We start from the raw sequence: 22,080 nt of genomic DNA on the forward strand, positions 1-22,080 counted from the left end.
CACGCTGGATACAAATTCGCTCTACTTGATGGGAAATAGCCTGTGTAATTCTCAACCTACATGTTTTCTACCAGAGGCTTGAGAAACTCAGACGTGGAAAAATAACGATTCAGGTGGCATTCTGAATTCCCTTTCTCTATTGTGCCCTTCTTCCTCCGTGTGCTCTATTAAAAAGATACACAAACACAGACTGGTCCAAGATATTCAACATCAAAGTGGAATGAATGTGCTTCTAATCAGTTTGGCAAATTTGCCTTTCTTTTTTCCTTGAAATAAGATGGGCATGGCTAGACTTGATCTGGGAGTCATGGTCTACATGAACAGAAATCACTGTTTTTGTTTTGTCAAGGTCAACTACCAGGAGATGCTTCCTGCGTGAGGCCGGAGCCTCCGCAGACAGCCCTTGTATTGGGTGGTTCCCTAGATGCAGGGACTGAAAGACAAGAGGTAGTGAGTAATTTTTGCATTTCGCACGGCAGAAGAAAGTTGGACAGGGAAAAGATTTAAGTCACTTGCCTTCTCCAATCCTGAGGCAAATGACGGCATTTTGGGGCCATGGAGTTAAACGGAGATCGCACCAAATGGCAGAAACTTGCTTGGTATGATTTTGTAAGGACTACTCTAATGTATTATCACTGAACATCTTCCCCCTGTCCCGGGTTATTTAATCAGCAATTTATTTTCAAATTGAGGACTTGGTAACTCGAATATGCTTCTATCGCTGAAGAAAAAGGAGATCTTTGTTGGTGACAGATGAGGCTTTTCAAAATGTAATTATGTGATGTACATTCATGCCTTCCTCACTGAAGGACACCCTTGTTAGCGCTGATAAGTCCCGTTTCCTCTTGGTCATCTGAAGCTAATTAGAGCTGCTGTTTATTGCAGAAGTAATCGATAGCTTTCCACAGTAGATCACCTAGAATCGGACCCATAGGCAATTAGTCCAGTGTAGATACACAGGGATATCTTAATTAAAGCAAAATATGCCTTGTAAGAGAGATACTATCATAGGTGACTGGAATTTCAAATATTTCTACACATTTTCTGGGTTCATTCAAAGTAAGTCTTCAGGAAACCTTTCACTAATCACAACTGTGTGATAAAGTTTCCTTGAAAACATTTTGAAAGTGAAAAAAAGTTGGCCCTTAGTATTATCCATTTATGTTTATTAACATTTGGATAGAAATGCACTTCAGACACTAATCAAGCTAAAAGACTATGCCTTCATCCTGGATTTAATCAATTTTCCATGCCAGTAATTTGATTAATTCTTCCAAGGCAAACATCAGTGGGCAAAGGGGACCCGTAGGATGTGGGCACCAGGGCTTCCCCCTCCAGCCCCTCGACTGATGTGACAAAAAAGGCAACTCTCCCCAGCGTTCTGTGAAGGTGGCACCTCCTCTCCTCTGTTTGGTTTATGGAGAAACATGGCTACCGGCACCCAGATTGTTGTAGGTTCCGAATCTCTTCATTTCCACCGGACTTTGAAGCGCGTGTTAGTTAGGCTGTACTTAGGGAAGAGAACAATGGATGATATGCAGTGCACAAGCCAGATGCCGTATATTCTGTCCTGTTCTGTTCTGGGTATCTGTGCCAACCAGTTCATCTCCGCAGACTTAACATTGACCTTGATCCACATATCTTTCTTTTCCACATAGTCAGCCATGGTCTGCCATGGCAGGTGCAGAACAAGATGCAAGCCAACTCTAGATGACCTCCAGGCCAGACTGCTCTCAACAGCAGCCCAGCCATCACAGTTGGGAGTAAAAACAATCCTTAGGGGGAGAACTCTGTACCCCGGCATGGATCTGCTTTAGAAGAGAGGGCAGCACCTCCCCATCCCATCCCAATCAAACCTGCCTTTGTCAGGCAATGTGAAGACCAAGACACTGGATTGCATGGATGGCCGAGGTACCACTAGACACTGCAGAACATTTACGAGTGGCCACAGTTTCTTCACAGGTAGGCACGCCTGCAATCCAAGAAATGATAAAAGACAGCGCTTGGCCACTCTGTTTCCTCCTGCCTGCCCACGGTAACGTGGCACAGAGCTTTCTGCTCAAGCACAAGGCTCCTTAGAGTCTGCTTATGAAGGGCTGTAGTCAGGAAGTTAGTATCGGAGCTAACACCACTTATGAGAGGAAAACAAGCTCCGTGTATTTTGTATTAAACCATCAGTAAAAAAATGGAGACAATATCATTACCTTCAAAATATAGAAAGCCAATAGATGAAATCATTTAGTAGTAAATTTTTTTTCTACATAGAACCTCATATGTGTAAAGAGTATTATTAGAGCAACGACGCTTCAGCTGTATTTGACTCTCGTTAGTTTAAGGGCTTCTCGTTTGGATAAGGCTCAGGAGAGTGTCGCTCAGTGACCGAAGTTCTGGAGTTCCACTCCCATGCTCACTCTCTGTTTTCACTAGAAGACAGACACTACAGTTGGATGTGACAGGTGCTTTTTGTTCGGCAGGACAGGAAAGTGCAGAACTGTTTACAGAACACAAACAGCGCGGAAAAGGCTTGTACACACAGAAAGGTGAACATCGGTACAAGCTTGTTTGCACAAAGTCTGCCAGGATTCTCTTGATGAGAACCTTTGATTTGCAACCAAAACGCTTGTTAGGCTGCAGTTAGGTCATCAGAAATCAAAGCCAGCATGAAATATGGAAGATTCTTGGGCAATACTAACTCTTTTGCTAGCTAGTAAAGGCTAGAGTTAAATTGTTCAGATCATCACCATCACCATCACCATCATCAAAAACACTGCCCCAGCTGGTTTTACAACCGAATCGACACACTGTCCCTTTACGATACAACAGGCCCCAATGCCTGTGCATTTGGAATGCAGCACTGCATTGGGTTTCCCATAGAAGCCCTAAGGATCACAAGAAGCTTTCTTTATAAAAAAAAAAAAAAAAAAAAAGAAAGAAAGGAAAGGAAAGGAAAAAAGTTTCAGCAGGGTGAAACTGTTGGAGCAATGTCTCAACTGAGCGCCTAAAACTGGAATTTCAGATATACAAGAGGGCAGGAAACAGATAAGTTGGTTTTTGTCTTTTTACACGTCCATACGGTTTTTGAAATGCAGCTACAATGTTTCCGCCAAAGACAGAGATAAGAGGGTGGGCAGAGCCGCCGTTACCACCAGCAGCAGCCGTGGGGTCAGACCACAGCTTGGAGGAGCAGCCATTGATTTTGTGGTTATGTGGCTGGAGGCACCAGCGAGCCCATCCTTTTCATAATCACGCTGTAAGAAAGAACGTTTTCATTATCATCCACCACATGGATTCATTCGATCACAGTCTATTTTAACCACACATCTTTCTCTCTCCCACCCCCGCCCCTAACGAGCTCCATCACTCACCAAAGCTGACCCAGGATTTTACCAACTCACTGACCGCAGTTTTATGGGAAGCATCAGGAATCTGGGAGAGAACCAGATACTTCTGATAGACTGCCTGCTCAACATTTATTTTCTGGCCCCTCTTTCAGATTTTAACAACTGGGGAGAAAATGTGAACTGCCATTCCCCGCTCCACTCCCCAGATGCCCGAGTAGCTATGTGATGTATCCTTCTGGGTACCACTGACTGAAGAGGGATGCTGGAGGCCACTCCCATCAAGGAAGCAGGACAGGAAGAGGCATCTGAGAAGACCCGCCCAGGCCAGTGACTAGGCCAGGTGGAGAGAGATCACCAATCGCACTGGAGACCAGCACAGCAGGCAGTGATGGGCCTTCCCTCCACTGGCCATCCAACTCTAGAGTTTACGGATGAAGGAGCCTGCCCTGTCGTCAGTTCCCTCACCAAACCCAGGCTGCCTGACTCCTGGCCAGCACGGCTGTCCTTCCCCAGGATGCATTCCTCCACCCCCCTCCAGCCCATGATGCTGCATCTCGCCACAGTGACCAATGACGACGACAGAATCATCCATCTCCTCACCTGCAAACTGGGGACGGTAACGTGGCCTGCCCCAGCTATCTCTGGGTTGTTATGGCAATGAAAAGAAGTGCAGATAGAGGACATCTGGTAAATAGTGAAATGTCCCGGATGACATTATGTGACTATGGCACTGGGACAAGGGTGTCCATGCTCAGTCCAGCTCTGAGACGAGGAGCCCGGGCCCCGTATTTAGTTTTAACTTCGTGCCCTGGGATTCGAGGACTGAACCTTGCTCTATGGCCAGAGGAACACGGAGGGGCCCTTCCATTGTTTCCAGACCTGAAACCTTGTTGTCTCCGAGCTCTTAACACCACACCCTGCCCCAGGGACCCTACAACTCTGTCTCTGGAAATGCAGGGAGACCCAGAAAGAAATATAACTCACATCAGAAAGACAGAGGTGTGTACTGCCCGACACGTTGGATTTCAGCTTCTGTGCCTGCGGAGGGACAAACACACACGCATGTATAAAATGACTTCTATGTAATATGAACGAGTGATTATGACCCATTAACCAACTGTCTAGGGCAGTGCCATTAATAGAAATACGTGAGCCCTGCATGTAATTAAAAATTTTCTAGTAGCCACATAACTAAATAGATAACAAGTGAAGTTAATTTTAATAACGTATTTTATTTAATCCAATTATTTGCCATCTCAACATGTAATCGATATAAATATTACTGAGATACTTTGCATCCTTTTTTTTTTTCCATTCCAAGTCTTCAGAATATGACACAGCACATCTCAATTTGGACCTGCCCCACTGCAAAGGTTCAATAGCTCCCTGTGGCCAGTAGAGGCGGCACGGGGTGAGGGTGTTAAAGACAAAGCTTTGAAGTCACTTATATTTTGAACTCATTTATGGTTTTGAATGTTAATTTTGGGGAAGAGCCTTCAAGGTAAAAATGTCGCGATAAAAATCCTCATTTATTAGTAATATAGAGATAGGTGTTCCTGAGGCTTGTGTCTTTGTTCACTTCTTTACCCATCGCTCCAGTCAACACTTACCAAGCTATTTTCCAATGCTGGGCATCTGGTGATGTGAACAAAAGGATGTGGTCCCTGGGCTCATGGGGGTCGCCCCCTAGTGAGTAAACCACTCCCTGCTTGGGAGCTAGGACACAGGACAGGAACTCTGTCAGATGGGTCCCCTTGAAGAATCGAGGAATCGGGCATGACGGATCCCCGATCCAGCATTCTTAAATCTCAGCTGCGAGGGAGCTGCGCTGTGAGAGCATTAAGTTCCCCAATTCCTTGCACCTGGAACAGGTCTCCACTGGGCTTGTACCTGAGAACCGAGTCGAGGGCAAGTTTTCGTTGCTCAGACAGGTGCAATGAAAACTGCTGACCCGATACAACCCTCTCATTTTGTAAAGGTACATGATTAGGGTGCAGAGAAGTTAAGTGACTTCTCCAAGGTCACAGAGCAATTTACTTGTGAGTCGGCATACAGACCAGGTCTCTAACACCCCAGAAGGAAAAGGTGTTCTCTCCCGCATTACAGAGTTTCTCGAAGGGAATGCTGGCATGTTAGACCCTTCATGCTCCACCTGTCCTCAAATCCACACAACCCCTCCCAGGACCTCTACCCACTCAAATAGGAGCCCAATGGCACCAAGAGTCAAAAAGTTCATTTGCCCACAGGATGACCTTGGTTAAACATCACACCAGAATCGAGGAGTATCCGGGCAGGCAGCTCCACGTGAAAGACACCGGGAGGCCGCCTGTTGCAGGAAGACTTTGCAACCCGTTGAAGACATGCTAGCTGAAATGACAGCATCTTCACCCGAGGAGTAATTTATAGGCCATAATGCTGCTTGGGAGGCATCATAATCTTTATGTATATTTGCATATACGCCAGCTGTGAATGCGAAATAGAAACCTTTAAACAGGCATCAGGAGGAAGACACTGTGAAGCATCCCCAGGCTGTTCAAAGGTCATGAAATGTTACGTGTAAGAAGATCAGAGGAGAAATTGGAAGAGGAATTGAACCTTATTCCAAAGCCTGCTTTTAATCTATATTAAGGGCAAATCTGGTCCATTGCATTGTTACCTGCAGAGAAGGACGTGTAGAACGTCACGTTTTCTGTTCAAGAAATAAATTGGAATTGTGTCCAGACACCAACATGCCCCTGAAAACATTAGAGTCTGCCTTTCCTAGGCCATAATCTACAAAAGACATGAACTTCGTCTGAGGGCCTTTGCATAACTAAGAAGTTTACTAAAGTGTGCAGAGGAGGCAGCCGGACTTCTAGTCTGAGACGCATTACAACCTCAAGCTGTTTCTGGACTTGTGCTCACAGCTAAACTGCCCACAGTGACCTCCAAGGGTTCCAAGGGCTGGGAGGCCTCCTTCCGACTGGCGCTCATTCTGCAGAATGAGCATGAGCACCCAGTGTTTCCCTCATTTTACACACAACCTGAGACACTCACTAGCTATACGTCTCTTCAGTCACTTCGGGCACCCACTGAGGTGCTGGTAGAATGCTCACCGTGATTAAATGTTTGTAAAGGACTTCCACCAATACACTAGGAAAGTCTCCTATCTTAATAGATTTTCTTAAGTGGTTCTGCACAGGTACATTTCTGGTCCTCATTAGTCACTGAGCGTTCAACTATGTACAGGATGAAAGGCATACAACCAGGTAGACATGCCCAGGTCTAACTTCCCAGGCTCTGGCCCTCCATCTGGAGAGGCTGGGATAAGGGACCAGTCACAGGGAATGATGCATTCAGACCAGCTCCAAGTCTCTAAAGTCTCTGGGCTCTTCTTCCCCCAACGTGGGCATCCTGTTGGCCTCTATGGAAAGGAAATCGTCATCTTCTGGCTTTGCCTCCCTGTACCCCCCCTGGTTTCACTGTATCTGGGAGCAGCAGCCCCAAGCTCATCTGGCCTCGAGGATCATTCTGACTGACATAATTGGACAAAATGCTGAAAAAGAGTAGTCATGTACAGCCAGGCCCCTACTCTGAGAGAATTCCTTCTCTCCTGTGAAGCACCTTCCAACCCCTGGAAGCAATTAGCATCCAGAGACTTAGTGGACCACACACACAAGGTCTTTAAGTATTCTGCTTGTACAGTGGATTTGCACAGCTTCCCACTGAGCAGTCTGGGTGCAGACCCGAGCAGAGCGGTCCAAGGGTTCTACCTGCACCTGGCAGGGACCTCAGGAAGTTCTGTTGAGTCTGGTCTGCATAGACTGAATGCCACTAATGCCAGGCAGAGTGATGGGCTGGACGTCCAGAGCCCGTCAGGATGCATAAGCTGTGGACGGAAGGGCACAGTCTGGGACTTTGGCCGGTGCATAATCAGCTGGTTGCACTTGACCATCAGTCCCGTATGCAGTCTGAACCCCACCAGGGACCCCTGAAGTCAGACATCTACCTGTGCCGCTCCAGAGCCCACCTAAGAAAATCTGGCTTTTAAAGCCCATTTTAGAAACCTGAGCAACCTGTCATTTCCCCATTTTAAAGGCTTTTATCCTGAGCATTTCTGAAAACAGCATCAAGCTATCACCATCTGCTAGTCAGGTGTGATAAATGCTAACATCAATTACAGGGCACCCCCCCCCCCCAATCTCCACTCCTGGAAAGAGTATCTACATGCTTTAAATGCTGTCCCTGTTGATGAAAACTGGGATGGTCCCAGGAAAGTTAAAAAAAAAAACCACAAAAGTCTCAGACCTTGTAAGACAGAAAGTGAGTTGGAAACAGGAAGAACACCTTTTATCACCAGAGTCTGGACAGGTGAAACCAAAAGTGTAACAGTGGAAGTGTTGACAGCATGCTCAAGGTCATGTCTTCGAGCTGGCAGCCCTGCTCATTAACGAGATGCGCAGGACACCAGCCCGACCTACCCAGATGTGAAACCTCCCAGTATGTGGCTTTAAAAGATGATGTCTCTTAAAAAAGGAAAGAGAGAAAAAGAAGGGAAGAGAACAGATTCATTTTTCTAAAAGTCAATTTGGACCATTGTTACAGCCCGTTGAAAAATGAATTATTTAATCTCTTAGGAAAGAGTGTTTCCCAACGGCTAATTCACAGCTATATGGTTTCAGAGAGTAAGATGCCTAACTCGGAGCCGGGGGTCGGGGGGAGACACCACTCCCAAAAGCACAGAACCACAAAGTTTGCATCCTGAAAATGGAGAGAAGAAAAGGACACAATGGGAACCCAGCCCCAAACCAGTCGCCTTGCTGTCCTTCTGGAAATCCAGAGAACTTGTTCTTCAGGCGCTCCCTTAAGCCTGTCCAGCAGTGTTATAAAACTGTCCCTGGCAGTAATCCGCAAGTCCAGGCACGTCACATAATAGAATTGCCACGGCTCGGTAATTGCAGGGCCAGACCTCACCAGTTCCTGGCACTAGAGGGTTAATAAATGCATTAGATGCTGTTAACCTCTGTTACCTGGAGTCAGACTGCCGCCTCTCCTGCTTTTTACCTCTGTGATTAGCATTTGGAAAGCCTGCCCTGGTGCCGATGGCTTTCCTGTACAGAATGCACAGAAACACACATAATTTACAGCGCCCAGTCGAGCCCGCTCATCAGCCACTGCGCATGCACACACCAGTTCGGCCCACAGTAGGCTCTCCCCAGCCTCAGGGGCCGGCGGTCAGGCTTTGGAGCAGCACGCTTGCTCTGTTTGTGGAATTAGCGACTTAAAAGTGCACCCACTCAGAACCTGGCGTTTGCAGCCCCAGAACTCCATTTCTGTCAAGAAGCCAGTGTTTAATCTCGGGGTTTTAGGCAGCTGTCAGCCAGCAGGGTACGGAACATTTCTCTACTCTCCTTTATGCATAAGAAAAGCCAGTTTCTGCTCGGCCTCCAGAAAATTAAACCAAAGGAAGTTGCCCAATCCAATAGCAGCAGACTGCCCAGGCTGCAGCCAAATGGTCATAATTAATGATGCTTCTGGTTCTTTTCTCCCTTGCTTTACTGATTAGAGAGATTTGCTATATTAGGAACCTGTTTGCTTAATGACAGAATACAAGCAATAAACAGAGAAATACACAGACTGTAAAATGCAATCAACTTTGCTCTCCAGCACTCACTAAGTACCTAGCTGCATCTATCAGACTTGTCAATAGTAGTTTATTAGCATACGAGTCTCTTCTGCAGCATAAATTGGACCTTTGCTGGGGAAAATCGTTGCATGAGTTCTTCCCAAAATAGTCCAGAACTCACAGCCATTTCGCAATTTAAATCTACATACCTTACATTTTCATGTAAGACATAGGAAAAAGGATGTGCCCTTAATTCGGAAGGATAACTGAGCAGACTAACCTTTAGAGTCTCCATTTTTCAACTGCATTGTAATAAAACCGACCAGTCGGGTTATGCATTATATACCTGATATGCAGGTGTGTACACCTGATTTTATGGGTAGTACTTGCTATGTAACAGTTGTATTGTGCATTCGATATGTATTTGCCTGATCATTTCTGCACAGTAACAAAAGAAAGGAGAAGCTGCCTGCTGCTGCCTCCAAGCTAAGTAATGGTGGACTACGCAGTGCTCTGTAGTCTTACAGTCTCTTAGCTTTTTGGATTTTGCCTGTTGGATTTGGGAGAACCAGGGGAGCTTTTAACTGCTGGTCTGGTCACACACAGTTGGCCAGCCTTTCCGAAATCCCTTCCACTGTCCATTTTGAAACTCACCTTCCTAGTGATTTGCTTTTCCTACAAACTTGGTAACAACCACTTGCAACCACTGGTCCTGAAAAATGCTCAGTGAAGTCAGCTACGTAAAACAAGTGGACATGTAAGTAAGGCCTGCTCTGAGCCCTTGGGCTTGGGGTTTTGCCTCTCGGAGCCTGTGCTCAGCAGGGAAGGGATCTATTTTTTCCACGCTGACTTACGCCAGCCCCATGGACCCTAGCACAGGTCTGGAAGGCCTGAGAGGCTAGGAGGAGGACAAGGGTGGGATGGGACCAGTGTCCTTCTGAGAAGGGCGTGGCGATAATTCTTGGGCAGCTTCTCTACTCTGTCTCTTCTAACCACTCCCTCCAAGACACTGTGTCTACATATAGCCTGAACCTCAGCCAAAAGCCTTTCATTACATTAAGCTCTAAGAAGGCCTTATAAAGATATTTCACTCAGCAGAGGTTTAGGAAGCCCACGGGGTGCCAAGATTTGTTAGTCTGGCAGGCTCTGGGCAGGTTGGACCCGGTCAGAAGAAGCGGGTGAGGAAAGGTCTGGAGGCTTGAAGTCGAGCTTCCTTATCAGGAAAAAGCAGAGGCTCAGATCCCGGCTGAGCTGCCAGACTGAGTGGGGAAGGGTGGGGTGGGGGAGGAGGGTGTGTATTCACTTTCTGGAATCTGGAGGTTCTTGGGCGCCTGGCACCTGTGGGAGGTTCCAAGTTTAACTGTTCAACTTGGGTTGAGCCTAGAGTAGAAAGTCCGGGATCTGAGAGGCTGGGGGACTAGACCCACAGGTCATCAGGTAACTGAGAAATTAGGTTAAAGGGCAAAATCACTACATCACATAGAAATTATACATTTGCATCACACTTTTAACAATGTCACAGCTTCTTTTTTAAAATTGTGGTAAGAACATTTAACATGCGTACTACCCTCTTAAATTTTTAAGTGGACGATGCAGTATTGTTTCTGTAGGCACAAGGCTATATAGCCGGTCTCTATAACTGATTTATCTCGCATCACTGAAACTGTATACGTGTGGAAGAGCAACTCCTTTTCCCCTTTCCTCTGCCCCTACCAACCAACATTCTGTTCTTTGCTTCCATGAGTTGAACTATTTCAGGCACATCATATATAACTGGAATCATGAGGTACTTGTCATTCTGTGCTTGGCTTTTTTCACTTAACACAATGTCCTTCAGTTTCCTTCGTGTTGATAATTACACATTGCTGAATTTCCCTCTTTTGGAAGGCTAAATAATAATATTTGCTTGTACATATAGTATTACAAATTTTAATTTAAAATCTGAATGTCTTTGATTTACCGAATTTTGGATACAAGAGCAAGGCCACCCTCTTAAAGTTTCTCGAAGAAAGGGTTTGCTAAGCAGAGGTCCCTGGCATTCATGACACCTGTCATTCACGGTCTATAATGTCCCGTCTTAGTTTCTTTGAATCAGCAGTGACATGTGTTTGGTACCCACAGAAGACCCTCAGTGCAGACTCCTTCTACATCTGTGTAATTTCTCTCGGTCTTCACAGCTGTCTTGCGCCCCTAATCCAGAGGCTTTCTCTCTCTCTTTTTTTAAGGAACTAGCTTTTTCCAAGGCATTCAACTTACTTTTCATTGAAACAATTCTGTTTTCTTTTGCACTGTTATGTCAGCCATTCATGGGATGTTTAATTCAATGATGTGAGCAGAATCCAGAGTAAGTGGCACAAAAACATTTGAGAACGAATAAACATACCTGGCTCTTCAAAGCCCACCTCCCAACCAGACAGGGGGAGAGGCGGGGGGAGAGGCCGGCCACTGGGCGCATTCAGCCTGCCCTGGGCATTTCATGTTTCCAGGGAAATGGAGAGGTCGCCTGGTTACAATACTCTGGGCATAGGTCTTTTAAAATCCAAGTTGCTGTGGATGATCTCTTAGCCTCTGTGTGGTCCCTGAGCTGGTCATTCTTGGGTTTGGAGAGGGGTGGGGAAAAGGCTCAAGCTGTTTTGGCTTGTGAACATATTAAATCAACTGGCTCATGATCTTGTGTGTTTCCTCAGATTGACAAATGAATGCAGTGAAAGAGATACAGCCCTGGGAGATAGATCAACAGTCCTGCATTAGCTAAGCAGCCCCTCGGGCTTGCCTGTCAGTCTCTGGCACACCATAAAACGGATGCTGCAGCCCACACTTGTAATTTAACGCTAATGGCAGGATGGCAAGGAGCGTTGTGTGCAGACGCTGTCTACAGCAGGGAGCTTAGCATGCAGCAGAGCTGGCCTTTCTTCTTTCCATAACTTCACAGGATCATCTTACATCTATTTTGTGTTTCTCCAAGTTGGGGCAACCTCGTCTTGCCAGCGACATCAGAGAACTGTGTGTTTTCGGTTCATGGTTAACTTGCAATCAGTAAAATATTCAGCCAAGAAGCAATTATGAGATGTATTTTAGAAAAGTAGGCCTAATTAACAATGCGATTATGCCACACAATGTGTGAAAGATGTGTTGGTTTGGGGTGGAGAAGTGTTTTGTGCAAAAGCACATGCAGTTGTAACAGTATCAAGGCAATGAGGGACGGCCCTGAAACGAAACATTTGTTTTCCCAAAACATGCAAGTCGGAAATGCAAATGTGCAGGAGTAACAGAAAAGATGCATTGTGGTCCCTGGGGAAATGCACGAGGCCTATCTCCTCCGACACACAGCCCCATCACCATCAGATAATATTTATTAAGCCTCTCATTCTCCTGCTCCTTTTTGTGCAGCTGAGCGCAGCCCCATAATGGCTCTGTGACTTATGGCCATAACTTGGGTTCGAGAGAAAATGCCGCAGTCTGGACAAATAACGGGCCCCGGGCTTTTGTCAGCTCTGGTTCCCAAGATGGAGCACTGTTGGTGCTGCGGAAAACCAGGTGACAGCAAAAAACCCCTGAAAAACCTTTAAAAAATGTGCTTTTAGTAAACAGAGAAAAATATTCTAGAAAATAGAGGAAAACCCAGTAGGCCAATAGGGACAGTGACTGTGACGATTGCTGTTTAATAACAGCCTCCACAGACAGGGCTCTCAGGGACTGAAAGCACGTTCCAAGGGGACCTCGGAACTCCCCAGACAGGGGACTCCCCTTTCGTACAGACGGGGGGGGGGGGGGCGGTGCTTTGGACTAGGGCTGGGATTTGCTTAGGCTTCTGCAGCTTAGAGTGACTGTGCGGAGACTCAAGCTCTTCCACCCCAAGCCCCATGCATATGTTGACTCCAGGTGAGACAGGGCCCACTTATTTCCCACCATCTTTAGATCAACCCTTGGAAGTAGTTCTCGTTATCCTAGTGATTACTGGGGATGGGGGGCTCCAAGGGGGTAGTTACGAGCTCCAGGTCCCACAACCAGCTTGAACAGAGGTAGCTTGGGCAGCCTAGACTCAGCCAAGGGGCTGTCAAGGAGTACATGGCCCTCAGGGGCCTCCCAAGCCTCACCCCATAAACCAGAGAAACTTGTGCAAATGTGGCTTCTGCCAGAAGTCAGAGGCCAAGCCGATCCTGGTGGGTTTTGTTCCCAGGGAGCCCAGAGGCGAACACCTCTCATGTCACACCTAAGGGGGCTACAGCAAAGGGGCAGCAGGAGACAGCCACTTGGGAGAAACCTCCTTCAATGCGCCCTCCTGCCCCTCATCCCAAGCTTCCTCTCTAGACAGCCTCAGCCAAGGCGTGGATCCTCTTGCGCCTCCAATAGGAGGGGAGGGAAGCCCTTCACTGGACCTCACCCCTCGGAGAACCAGAGCCACTTTCCCTCCATCGTGAGCTCCGTGGCTCAAGCACATGCAGAGCCAATTACTCAGGGAGACATGGTTGGTTAGAACTCCCAAGGATAAGAGGTCAGTGGGGGATACAAGAAATTGGATTTATTTATGGTACGTGACCTAAGTGTGCTCAGAGGTATTCGCGTAGGTTACCCAGAACAAGAGAGCATATTTATAGCGAAGATGGTACAGACGCCTTATTCCTTTTTATTAAGCATGTTTATTACCCACAAATTGGGTTAAGCGATTGTCTGACTGCTGAATCACTGTCCCTCTGATGGGCCGGCATTACTGCCCGATGGACCACAGGTGCAGGTGGCCTGATGGCTCTTCCCACAGTGCAGACAGGGGGGTCTAGTCACTCCCTCCCCATCCTTACATTGTTATTCTTATATTTTCAGAAAAGCAGTTTTAAAAAAAGAGGTTGAGGAAAAGATATCATACATGGGTGGTCGTAAAAAATTAGTTCAATCCCAGGCCCACTTCTGCATGGTACACACCCTAAGGATGTTCAAGTTCATCTCCCAGGCAAATTTTGGGCTAATGCTCATCCAATGCCCCCTTGGCACAGGCTCCCTCAGTCTCATGGCCAGCATAGACCAAGCAGGAAGCTGAAAAAATAATAATAAAATAACGACTGTGCTGGAGGCCCTGTTACTGTGCCGAAGAATTTTAATTTGTTTAATTATCACACCCCTCCTTGGTGGGAGTACTCATTATTCCCACATTACCGATGAAGAACCCAAGATTAAGGAGATGAAACTACTTGCCAGTGGAGCTCACAGGAAGGTTTCAGTTTATTGTAGCAAAAAGCCTGATCCTTCGGTATTTCCTGCTCTTAAGCACAACAGCATCTTTTTCTCGGCGGGGCGGCATGGGGCAGGCAAGCTTTGAGAGCTCAGCAGGCCACGCTGTTGGCCCATCAGCCGCACAGTCCCTTGTCATCCTCAGCCTAGTCCTTGCCCTGGTTACATTACCTCCCAGGGAGCTTGGTTTGGGAGTAAAGCGAATGAGAGTGTTGTCCCCACTTTCCACAGGAATCACCAGATGCTGCCTCTCGCTCTGTTATGACGTAAGGGTTGTCCTGAGCTGGGGCCAGTAACAGGTGGGCCCAACAGCTGAAACCCAGAGCAAACACCCGACGCTGGCTGGCCAGAATGGGTTCCGGCTGTGACGTCATTACTGAGATGCCCTAATACCCGTGGGACAGTCAGCCTTAAGTTGTCAACCAACACCAAATTTCACCTAGAAATTCTCTGGAGCTGACACAGCAGGGTGAGGTGACTGGAGAATTGAGTGGAAGACCGGGGAAAGGGGAGCCCTATCATTTCAGGATGATGCCAGAGAGGGGTGCTAGCCGCTGTGGGCGACCTCTGCCCGTCTTCCTTCCCAGGTGGGTAGCTCACAGGCAGCTCCCCTGCCATTCACATACCAGGTACCACTGCATACAAGAGAGAGAGGAAGCAGCCCGGCCACCTGGGACTTCCCTGGCTTGTTGCCATTTCTGTGTAACAAAGCTGCGCCCAAGCTGGTCCGCCCCAGAATCACACTGTGCCTGAAGGTCCCGGGACCGTGTCCTCAGGCTGTGCCCTGTGTGTGCCCCACTGTAACCAGTTTGTGTGCCTGGTCCAGGGCTTCCTCTGTTAAAGCCTTCTCTTGTCTGACAACTTACCCCCTGGAAAATCCCAGAAACATAATAACATGAGTACAATTGCAATGACAACACGAGACAGTGCCTTCTTCCTGATGCGCCCTGTACCAATCCTTCTGTGACTCCTGGTGCAATGACGTTAGCATTTAGGGCCCTGTTTTGCCACTCACTTCCCAGGATGGTGAACTATGGGTTATCTGGAAGCGTTTATAAGACTTTCTTAGAGTCAGGGGCTGGTGCTGACACAGAAGGACCTTTCCAAGAGAGATCCAGCGTCCGCCCCGTTCCTGCCAGGGCTCTGCCGGCCTCGCCGGTGTTCACCTTGTGCCTGGCGAATAGGCTTATTCTAGCGATAGAGCTTAGGGATAGAAGAGAACAAAGGGAGAGAAAGTTTGTAACTCAGAGGTATGCACTCCAGGTGCTTAACTGGGTGGGCTTTGTGGCTGAGAAAAATAGGGGTCCCGCTCTGCTTTTGTTGAAAAGGTGGCATCTGGGATCATTAAAGGTGTGCACTGGATTTTGATAAAGGCTATTTTTCTAAGTCATTAAATTGGTTTTTAGGAACTTCACTCTTCTTCATTTGAACAATTATTAAACTATAAAATAGAACGGCGCAATTGCTAAAACCGTAATCTGAAATTTTACAGCCAGCCATAAAATGCTATATTATTCAACTATACTAAAGAGGCTCAAACCCATTACAACTTTATAAATGAATTATAAAACCCTTTAGTGCTGATAAAATAATCATCTTAAATGACTATTGTGTATTCTAACAATATGTTGAACTGAAGTTTGCTACAATACAAATGTGCCAATCACAGAGAAATCGTTACTCGGATTAAGGGTGTAGAAGCCCGAAGTCTGACAGCATCTGCCTCAGCAAGGCAGCCAGCACCTGATGTTGGCGTGCTGGGTGGGAGGGCTCGCCACCCTGGCCCAGGCAGGTACCCTGCCCCATGGCCCTTCCACCACAGGGTTAGCCAAGAGTCAGAGTTTCTCTTGTGGGATTCGAAGGCTGTACAAATGACCCTGAGCAAAAAGGTAGATTAGGAAAGGCTGGCTGTGCTAATGGCCTTTTCCCCCTTTACTCTGCCCCATAAGTGAAATTTTGAAACTGACAAATGTTTAGTTACTGAGTCCCCGCCTCTTGGTTACAGGCTGAATTATGTCCCTCCAAAACTCATTAAGTTGAAGCCCTAACCCTCAGCACTACAGAAATGTGACTGTCTTTGGAGACAATGTCTTTCTTTTTAAAGATTTTATTTATTTATTTCTAGAGAGAGGGGAAGGGAGGGAGAAAGAGAGCAAGAGGAACATCAGTGTGTGGCTGCCTCTCATGTGCCCCCTTGGGGGTCTGGCCTGCCACCCAGACTTGGAATGGAACTGGCAATCTCTTGCTTCATAGGCCAGCACTCAATCCACTGAGCCACACCAGCCGGGGCTGGACGCAATGTCTTTAAAGAGGTAGTTAAGTTAAAATGAGGCCATCCAGGTGGGCCTTAACCCAGTCAGACTGGTGTCCTTATAAGCAGAGGCAATTTAGACACACAGAGGAATGGCCATGTGAGGCCACAGAGAGAGGGCAGCCACGTGTACAGCAAGGAGAGCAGCTTCATGAGAAACTAACCCTGTCAACACCTTGATCTTGGACTTCAGTCTCCAGGAAGGTGAGAAAGGAATTTCTATTGGTTAAGCCACCCAGTCCACCGCACTTTGTTTGGGCAACCCTAGCAAACGCATGCGATGCATGACCCCACGCTCCGTGATATGTGTACCTACCAGGAAGCCTGGCCCTTCCGATAAACTCCTATTTTTTTGCACAGGTTATACTCCACATGCTTCTGTTTCCAACAGGGTTTGAATAAAAATTGAAAATGCATTTCGGCATGCTGGATTGCATGGCGGCCTTAACGGAGTCATACTCAATTTGGAGCAGCCTTAACAGAGTAATGCTCAATTCTGAGCTCTGAATTCAAGCACTCTCCTGGATGAAGGGCTTTGAAAACGCTCTATAAGCAGTTATTTCAAAAAGTGTTTTTACAACAGCCTCTTTCCTCCCAGGGCGAACGTGGGTGGATTCTGGGATGCAGTTCCCCTCTGAGCTCATGGCTGGCACCTGCGGCCTGGAAGATTAAGTCCCGGGAGGCCACTGGCAACCTCTCCACCCGGGCGCCGGCAGTAGCTGGGCCCATCACGCAGGGCCCTGAGGCTACTAGGCACCTGGGTCCAGAGCTCTGCTGTGAAGCTTCCAGAGCAGCCTGGGGGGTGGGGGTGGGGGGGTGCCCCATGGCTTAGCACTTCTGCTAAGGGAAGACCCCCCCCCACCTCACAGCTCATTTCTCCCAGAGTGGAGCAATCAACTCACTCTGAGCAGGAGACCATTATGCAAAGGAAAGGTGTAGCCAATATTTGGATTGTTTTTCTTAATGAGACCACAACAGTGGATGCTAGAAAACACTCTGTAATATGCAGAAATGATGGAAACCTCACAAAGACCATACGCCAAATAGCACAAGTATCATGTGGCACCAAGACCATTTTCTTAAACAAAAGGCTCAGGACGTAGCATCTGTGTTGCCACCTTCAGATTCAGAGCATGTGCCAAGGGCTCAGTATCGATGTGTCGGGCTCTGGCCTGGGGACCGCAGCCAATCCCTACCCCTCCTAAAATGCCCTCCACACTGTCCATACGTGAGAAACTCCACTGTGGTTTGGTACAAACACCTCCATCCACTCTGATCATTTGGCAAAGTCTCCAGTGAAACGTCACCTGCAGGGTACTCGCCCAGGGTGCTAGATGGATAAAAACATCACTCAAGAAGGTGACAGCATGAGGCCCTGAGGACCGTGGACTCCAGCAGGTTTCTGGAGGATGAGAACACAGTCCCGAGCCTCAGTTACCCACATCCCCACAAGGGTCCCTCTCTGAGGGGACTGTTGTCCTGGGAAAGTTAATGTGTGGCCCTAAATGGGCACTGAGTGGTGACCATAGCCCCCATTCAGTGTCGCGGCCTGCACTACCAGGAAAGGTTGGACCCAATGCACCGCTCCGCTCCTACAAGTCCTGTGCTCCTTACCATGTAAAGAGGAGGGATCCTGACAAGGCTCTCCAATGCCTCTACTTCCTCTGTTCGGAAAGAGGGTCTTTTAGGTCGACCCCACTCATTTTCTGGCAGTGGTCCTTGAGCAGCTGTGATTCTGCCACCCAGGGGACACTTGGCTAGGTCCCAGGACACTTTTTGTTGTCATCACTGGGGAAAGGTGCTACAGGCAACTAGATAGTAGAGGCCAAGGGTGCTGCTGGACACACCACTGCCTCATGACAACGAGTTACCCAGCCAAAGTGTCCACAGGGCCACGGTGGAGCAAGCCTGTTTGGAGAACTGTTCAAGCCATAACCAACAGGCCATTGAACAGTCCTTGGTGAAGTTTCCAAGATCGGCATAGAAGTGTGCAGCCCACAGCAAAGAATGCCCAGGCAGGAGTGACTTCCTATAGACAATCGCCTGACTCTAAACTACATTTCAAAACCATCACTCTGGACCTACCCAGGTGGCTCAGTTAGTTGGAATATCGTCATGTTTTACCAAAGGCTGAGGGGTTTGATTCCCAGTCAGGGCTTGTATGGAATGCAACCAATCAATATTTCTCTCTCTCCCCTCACCTCTCTCTCAAATCAATAAAAATATATCCTCCAGGGAAAGTTTAAAATAAAACAAAACCATCACCTTGACAAGGCCTGGTCACTTTTATCCACAACAAGTTTACTGTATGGGGGCAAAGCCCCACTGGCTACCCAGTCTAGAAATGCCACAGGACAACAGGCCCCATAAAGCAGTACCTAACTCAGTCTGGCCCTTCGGAGCATTTCTCTGTCACTGAAGGTGGGAAAAAAGGGGACCAGGGACATCCGAGTACAGAAAGTCCCATAACTGACAACGAATAAAGTCCTTCATTAGCAGTGCTGTCTCTGAGCACACTGTACACACAGGATTCCCCCTTCATCCTCTAACCCCAGGACGCTCTGGCACCGCCATCCCCACTTCATGGATGAGGAAACTAAGGCGGAGAGAATAAGCAAGTCACCCAAGATTTCATGGCCAGAAGTGGTGTAGTGAGGTGAGCACGCTCAAAATTTCAACTCCAGCTTCCTTACGAGGACTTTCACATTTGGTCCCTAGAAATAAAATTAGAATTTAACTAGCTTTGGTTCCTGGCTCCTGGGAGATAACCTCCAAACCCTGGGAAGTTCTTGAGTGACTAGAGTGTCTTTGTTACTCAGAAGCCCTTTGGAGATTACCTGAATTTAGTGAGGTGACTGGGGATGAGGGCTGTCTCTAGAAAGACCACCCATGGCTCAAGGGGTAGGGGCCGGAGCCACATGAAGTCAGCCCGACTGCCTGACCTCCAGGGAGCAAGGAGGGGTCGACGGTGGCATGCCAGTGCTCAACGGGCCAGTCAGTCATTCTTTCAAATGAAACTTCAATTAAAACTCTGGTCACCGATGCTCCCTTGCGCTTCCCGGTTGGTAACACTTCGGTGTGCTAGCGTGGGGGGCAGGCAGTGATCCACAGTCCACGGGAATTCCACAGAAGAGGGTGCAGAGCTCACCTGTGGAGACCCTCCCAGAGTTCAGCCTAAATAGCTCTCCATTTGGCTAGTCCTGACCTGTATCTTGTACAGTAAAAATATCATTATAATGCCTTCCTGAGGTCTGAGTTATTGAACCTGGGGTGGTTGTGGGAACCCCTGAATGTGTAGCTGCTTAGTCAGAGTGTGGGGAGGCCTGAGGACCCCTAAAACGTGGTTGGTGTCTGAAGCAAGGGCAGCCCTGCTGGGGACCGTGTCCTGGACCTGTGGGTTCTGTGCAAATTCCAGGGCCTGGCGTCAGAATTGAGTTGTACTCAGGACACCAGTTGGTGTCAGGACAGGCGTCACTGCCTCTGTTTATGCTCGTTTGTGAACCGGTCTGGACTTCCATCTGCCAGCTGTTCCACAAGATGGTGGAGACTGATTTAATCTGTATTGAATGAATAATGTTATCCAGAAACAAAAAGGTAAAGTGCTCTGATTCAGGTAATACAGTGTAGACATTTAAAATGCATGGAGAGGAAGAGGCTGCTTTTCCAGTTCTCCTGTCCTGCTCAAGCCCCTGAGCCTCAGGTCTACTGTCCAAAACGATGGGCATTAGTACTGACCTCACGAGGCTACTGTCAGCATTAAATGTGTGTGAGCACATATATATGTATACAATGCAATGCATATATATATATATACATATATATATATATGATAGCTACGTAGAATATAATACATGTACAATGTACACACACATATAACATGCTTAGATCAGTACTCAACTCATGGGAAGTGCTATGTATGATGCACATGTGCTTTATTAATACAAGACCATAAAAAGGAGAGGTAATGCAGGTTCTCCAAGTAAACAGCTCTGGGACCTGTCCTATGATTAGATGGTTCATAACATTTCCCAGAGTGGGGTCTGTGGACCACTGGTGTACATGACATCCGTTAGGTGGCATACGGACATTTTCATTGTTCTGAATGGAATATTTACAGAGAGAGCTAGTGCACTAACTCACACGTGCCTCACTAGTGCTACTGACCCTTGTCACTGAGTTTGAGAATAAACATTAAGCAAACGATGGTGCTGGTGGATTGCAGATGTGGCAAGACTGCAAAACCTGGGTCTTAGAGGCTATGAGGCAGGGCTCCTTCTCAAACATCATCGTGTCTGCAACTGAGAGTGGTTTCTGTTTACTATTGTGTCACCTCTCCCTGATGTCAGCACTAACTAGAGAGACATGGCAACAGCCCTCGGCAGACAGTTCCCGTTCTCACTGTACCCAGGCTGAACCCAGATCTGACTACCCTCAGTGCTCCAAGTGACAACTCCAAGCAGACTGTCAGGATGTAGCTCCAAGGGGACTCTTTCTGGGCCCAGAGTGATGGACTTGGGAGCAGTTCTAACCCTGCACACCTGGTCCTTTGTTTATTGCCTTTTGGTTTCACTTTCTTCTTAGTCTGGTATCCAGGGACCATCCCACCCTGTCCCCTTCTCCTTCCTTGGTCTACAATGACCACATCTTAGGACCAGCAGGGTATCACTTGGTTCAAATGCTTCTTACAAATTAAGGACAGGGAGCTCCTTAGGATTTTGCCTAAGGAGCTCCGTCTCTTTTTCCTCTGTAGCCCTGAGCCCCTGGAAACAGCCTTTCGTTTGTAGCCCCAGTGTCCAGAGTTAAAGATCTAACTATCGCATCTCTTCAGTTGCCACAGGAGTGGTGGCCACTTATCAAGTGCAGTGGGTTGGCCCATCCTCCTGGACCCTTTGCGTGCAGGCACTAGTTCTTTTATCCTCACAACAAACCTAAGAGGTAGGTTTTACAGCAGATAGCCAGAGAGGGTAAGAAACCTGCCCCAGGTCACACAGCAACAGGAAGTGAGCTGGGATTTTCACTCAAGTCCAACTAATTCCCAAATTCATGTTCCTCCCCTCAAAGCAACTCCTAAGCTGTCAACCACAGGTGACAAAGAAAGCTTTAAGGAGGTGCCCACAGGGTGGGTCTGCCCGCCGGAAGGGGCAGCAAGAGTACACAGGGTGAGCGGCCCCATGCCAGGGGCCTGGGTCCCCTCCCCTTCCAGCTTCCTGCCAGCCCGCAAGTCACCCTGTGCAAAACCACCACCCCAGCCCGGCTCACAGGCACCGCTCTCCAGTGGAAGATTAACGGGACACCACAGCACCCCATTGCTCTGCTAGCATAAATTGCAAGAAAAACATTTAGAATATTGATTAAGTGCTTCGTGCTAGAAGATTTAAATTTACCTCCTGTATTTCCAGGATTAGCTGACATAATGGGGTCAGTCTGCTGGCACAAATGATTTACAGAACACCCACTGGCAACTTTCCTTTTCAAACTCAACACTTACAATTTTCACCTGGTCACCGCCAGTGGCATGCTGGGTATTGAGGAGGTTTGGACAGTTGCCCTCCTGCCACACCCAGACTTGTGGGGTTTGGCCCTGAGAAGACGTCAGA

At 47.7% G+C, this 22,080-nt stretch overlaps 1 protein-coding gene across 1 annotated transcript in view; it reads right to left on the minus strand.

Annotated features, from left to right (window-relative positions):
* Positions 1 to 2,943: 2,943 nt before the first annotated feature.
* Positions 2,944 to 22,080, minus strand: part of GFRA1 (GDNF family receptor alpha 1) — a 195,002-nt gene continuing 175,865 nt past the window's right edge. Inside the window, exons 9-10 of the mRNA XM_053668520.1 lie at positions 4,326 to 4,379; positions 2,944 to 3,248 (exon numbers count right to left, since the gene is read on the minus strand). Coding sequence (XP_053524495.1) covers positions 3,090 to 3,248; positions 4,326 to 4,379 — 213 coding nt within the window. The 3' untranslated portion in view covers positions 2,944 to 3,089. The remainder of the gene's footprint in view (positions 3,249 to 4,325; positions 4,380 to 22,080) is intronic.

The sequence above is a fragment of the Artibeus jamaicensis genome, unplaced genomic scaffold (assembly GCF_021234435.1).
Source record: "Artibeus jamaicensis isolate MK-2021 breed Jamaican fruit bat unplaced genomic scaffold, CSHL_Jam_final contig_490, whole genome shotgun sequence".
NCBI lineage: Eukaryota > Metazoa > Chordata > Mammalia > Chiroptera > Phyllostomidae > Artibeus > Artibeus jamaicensis.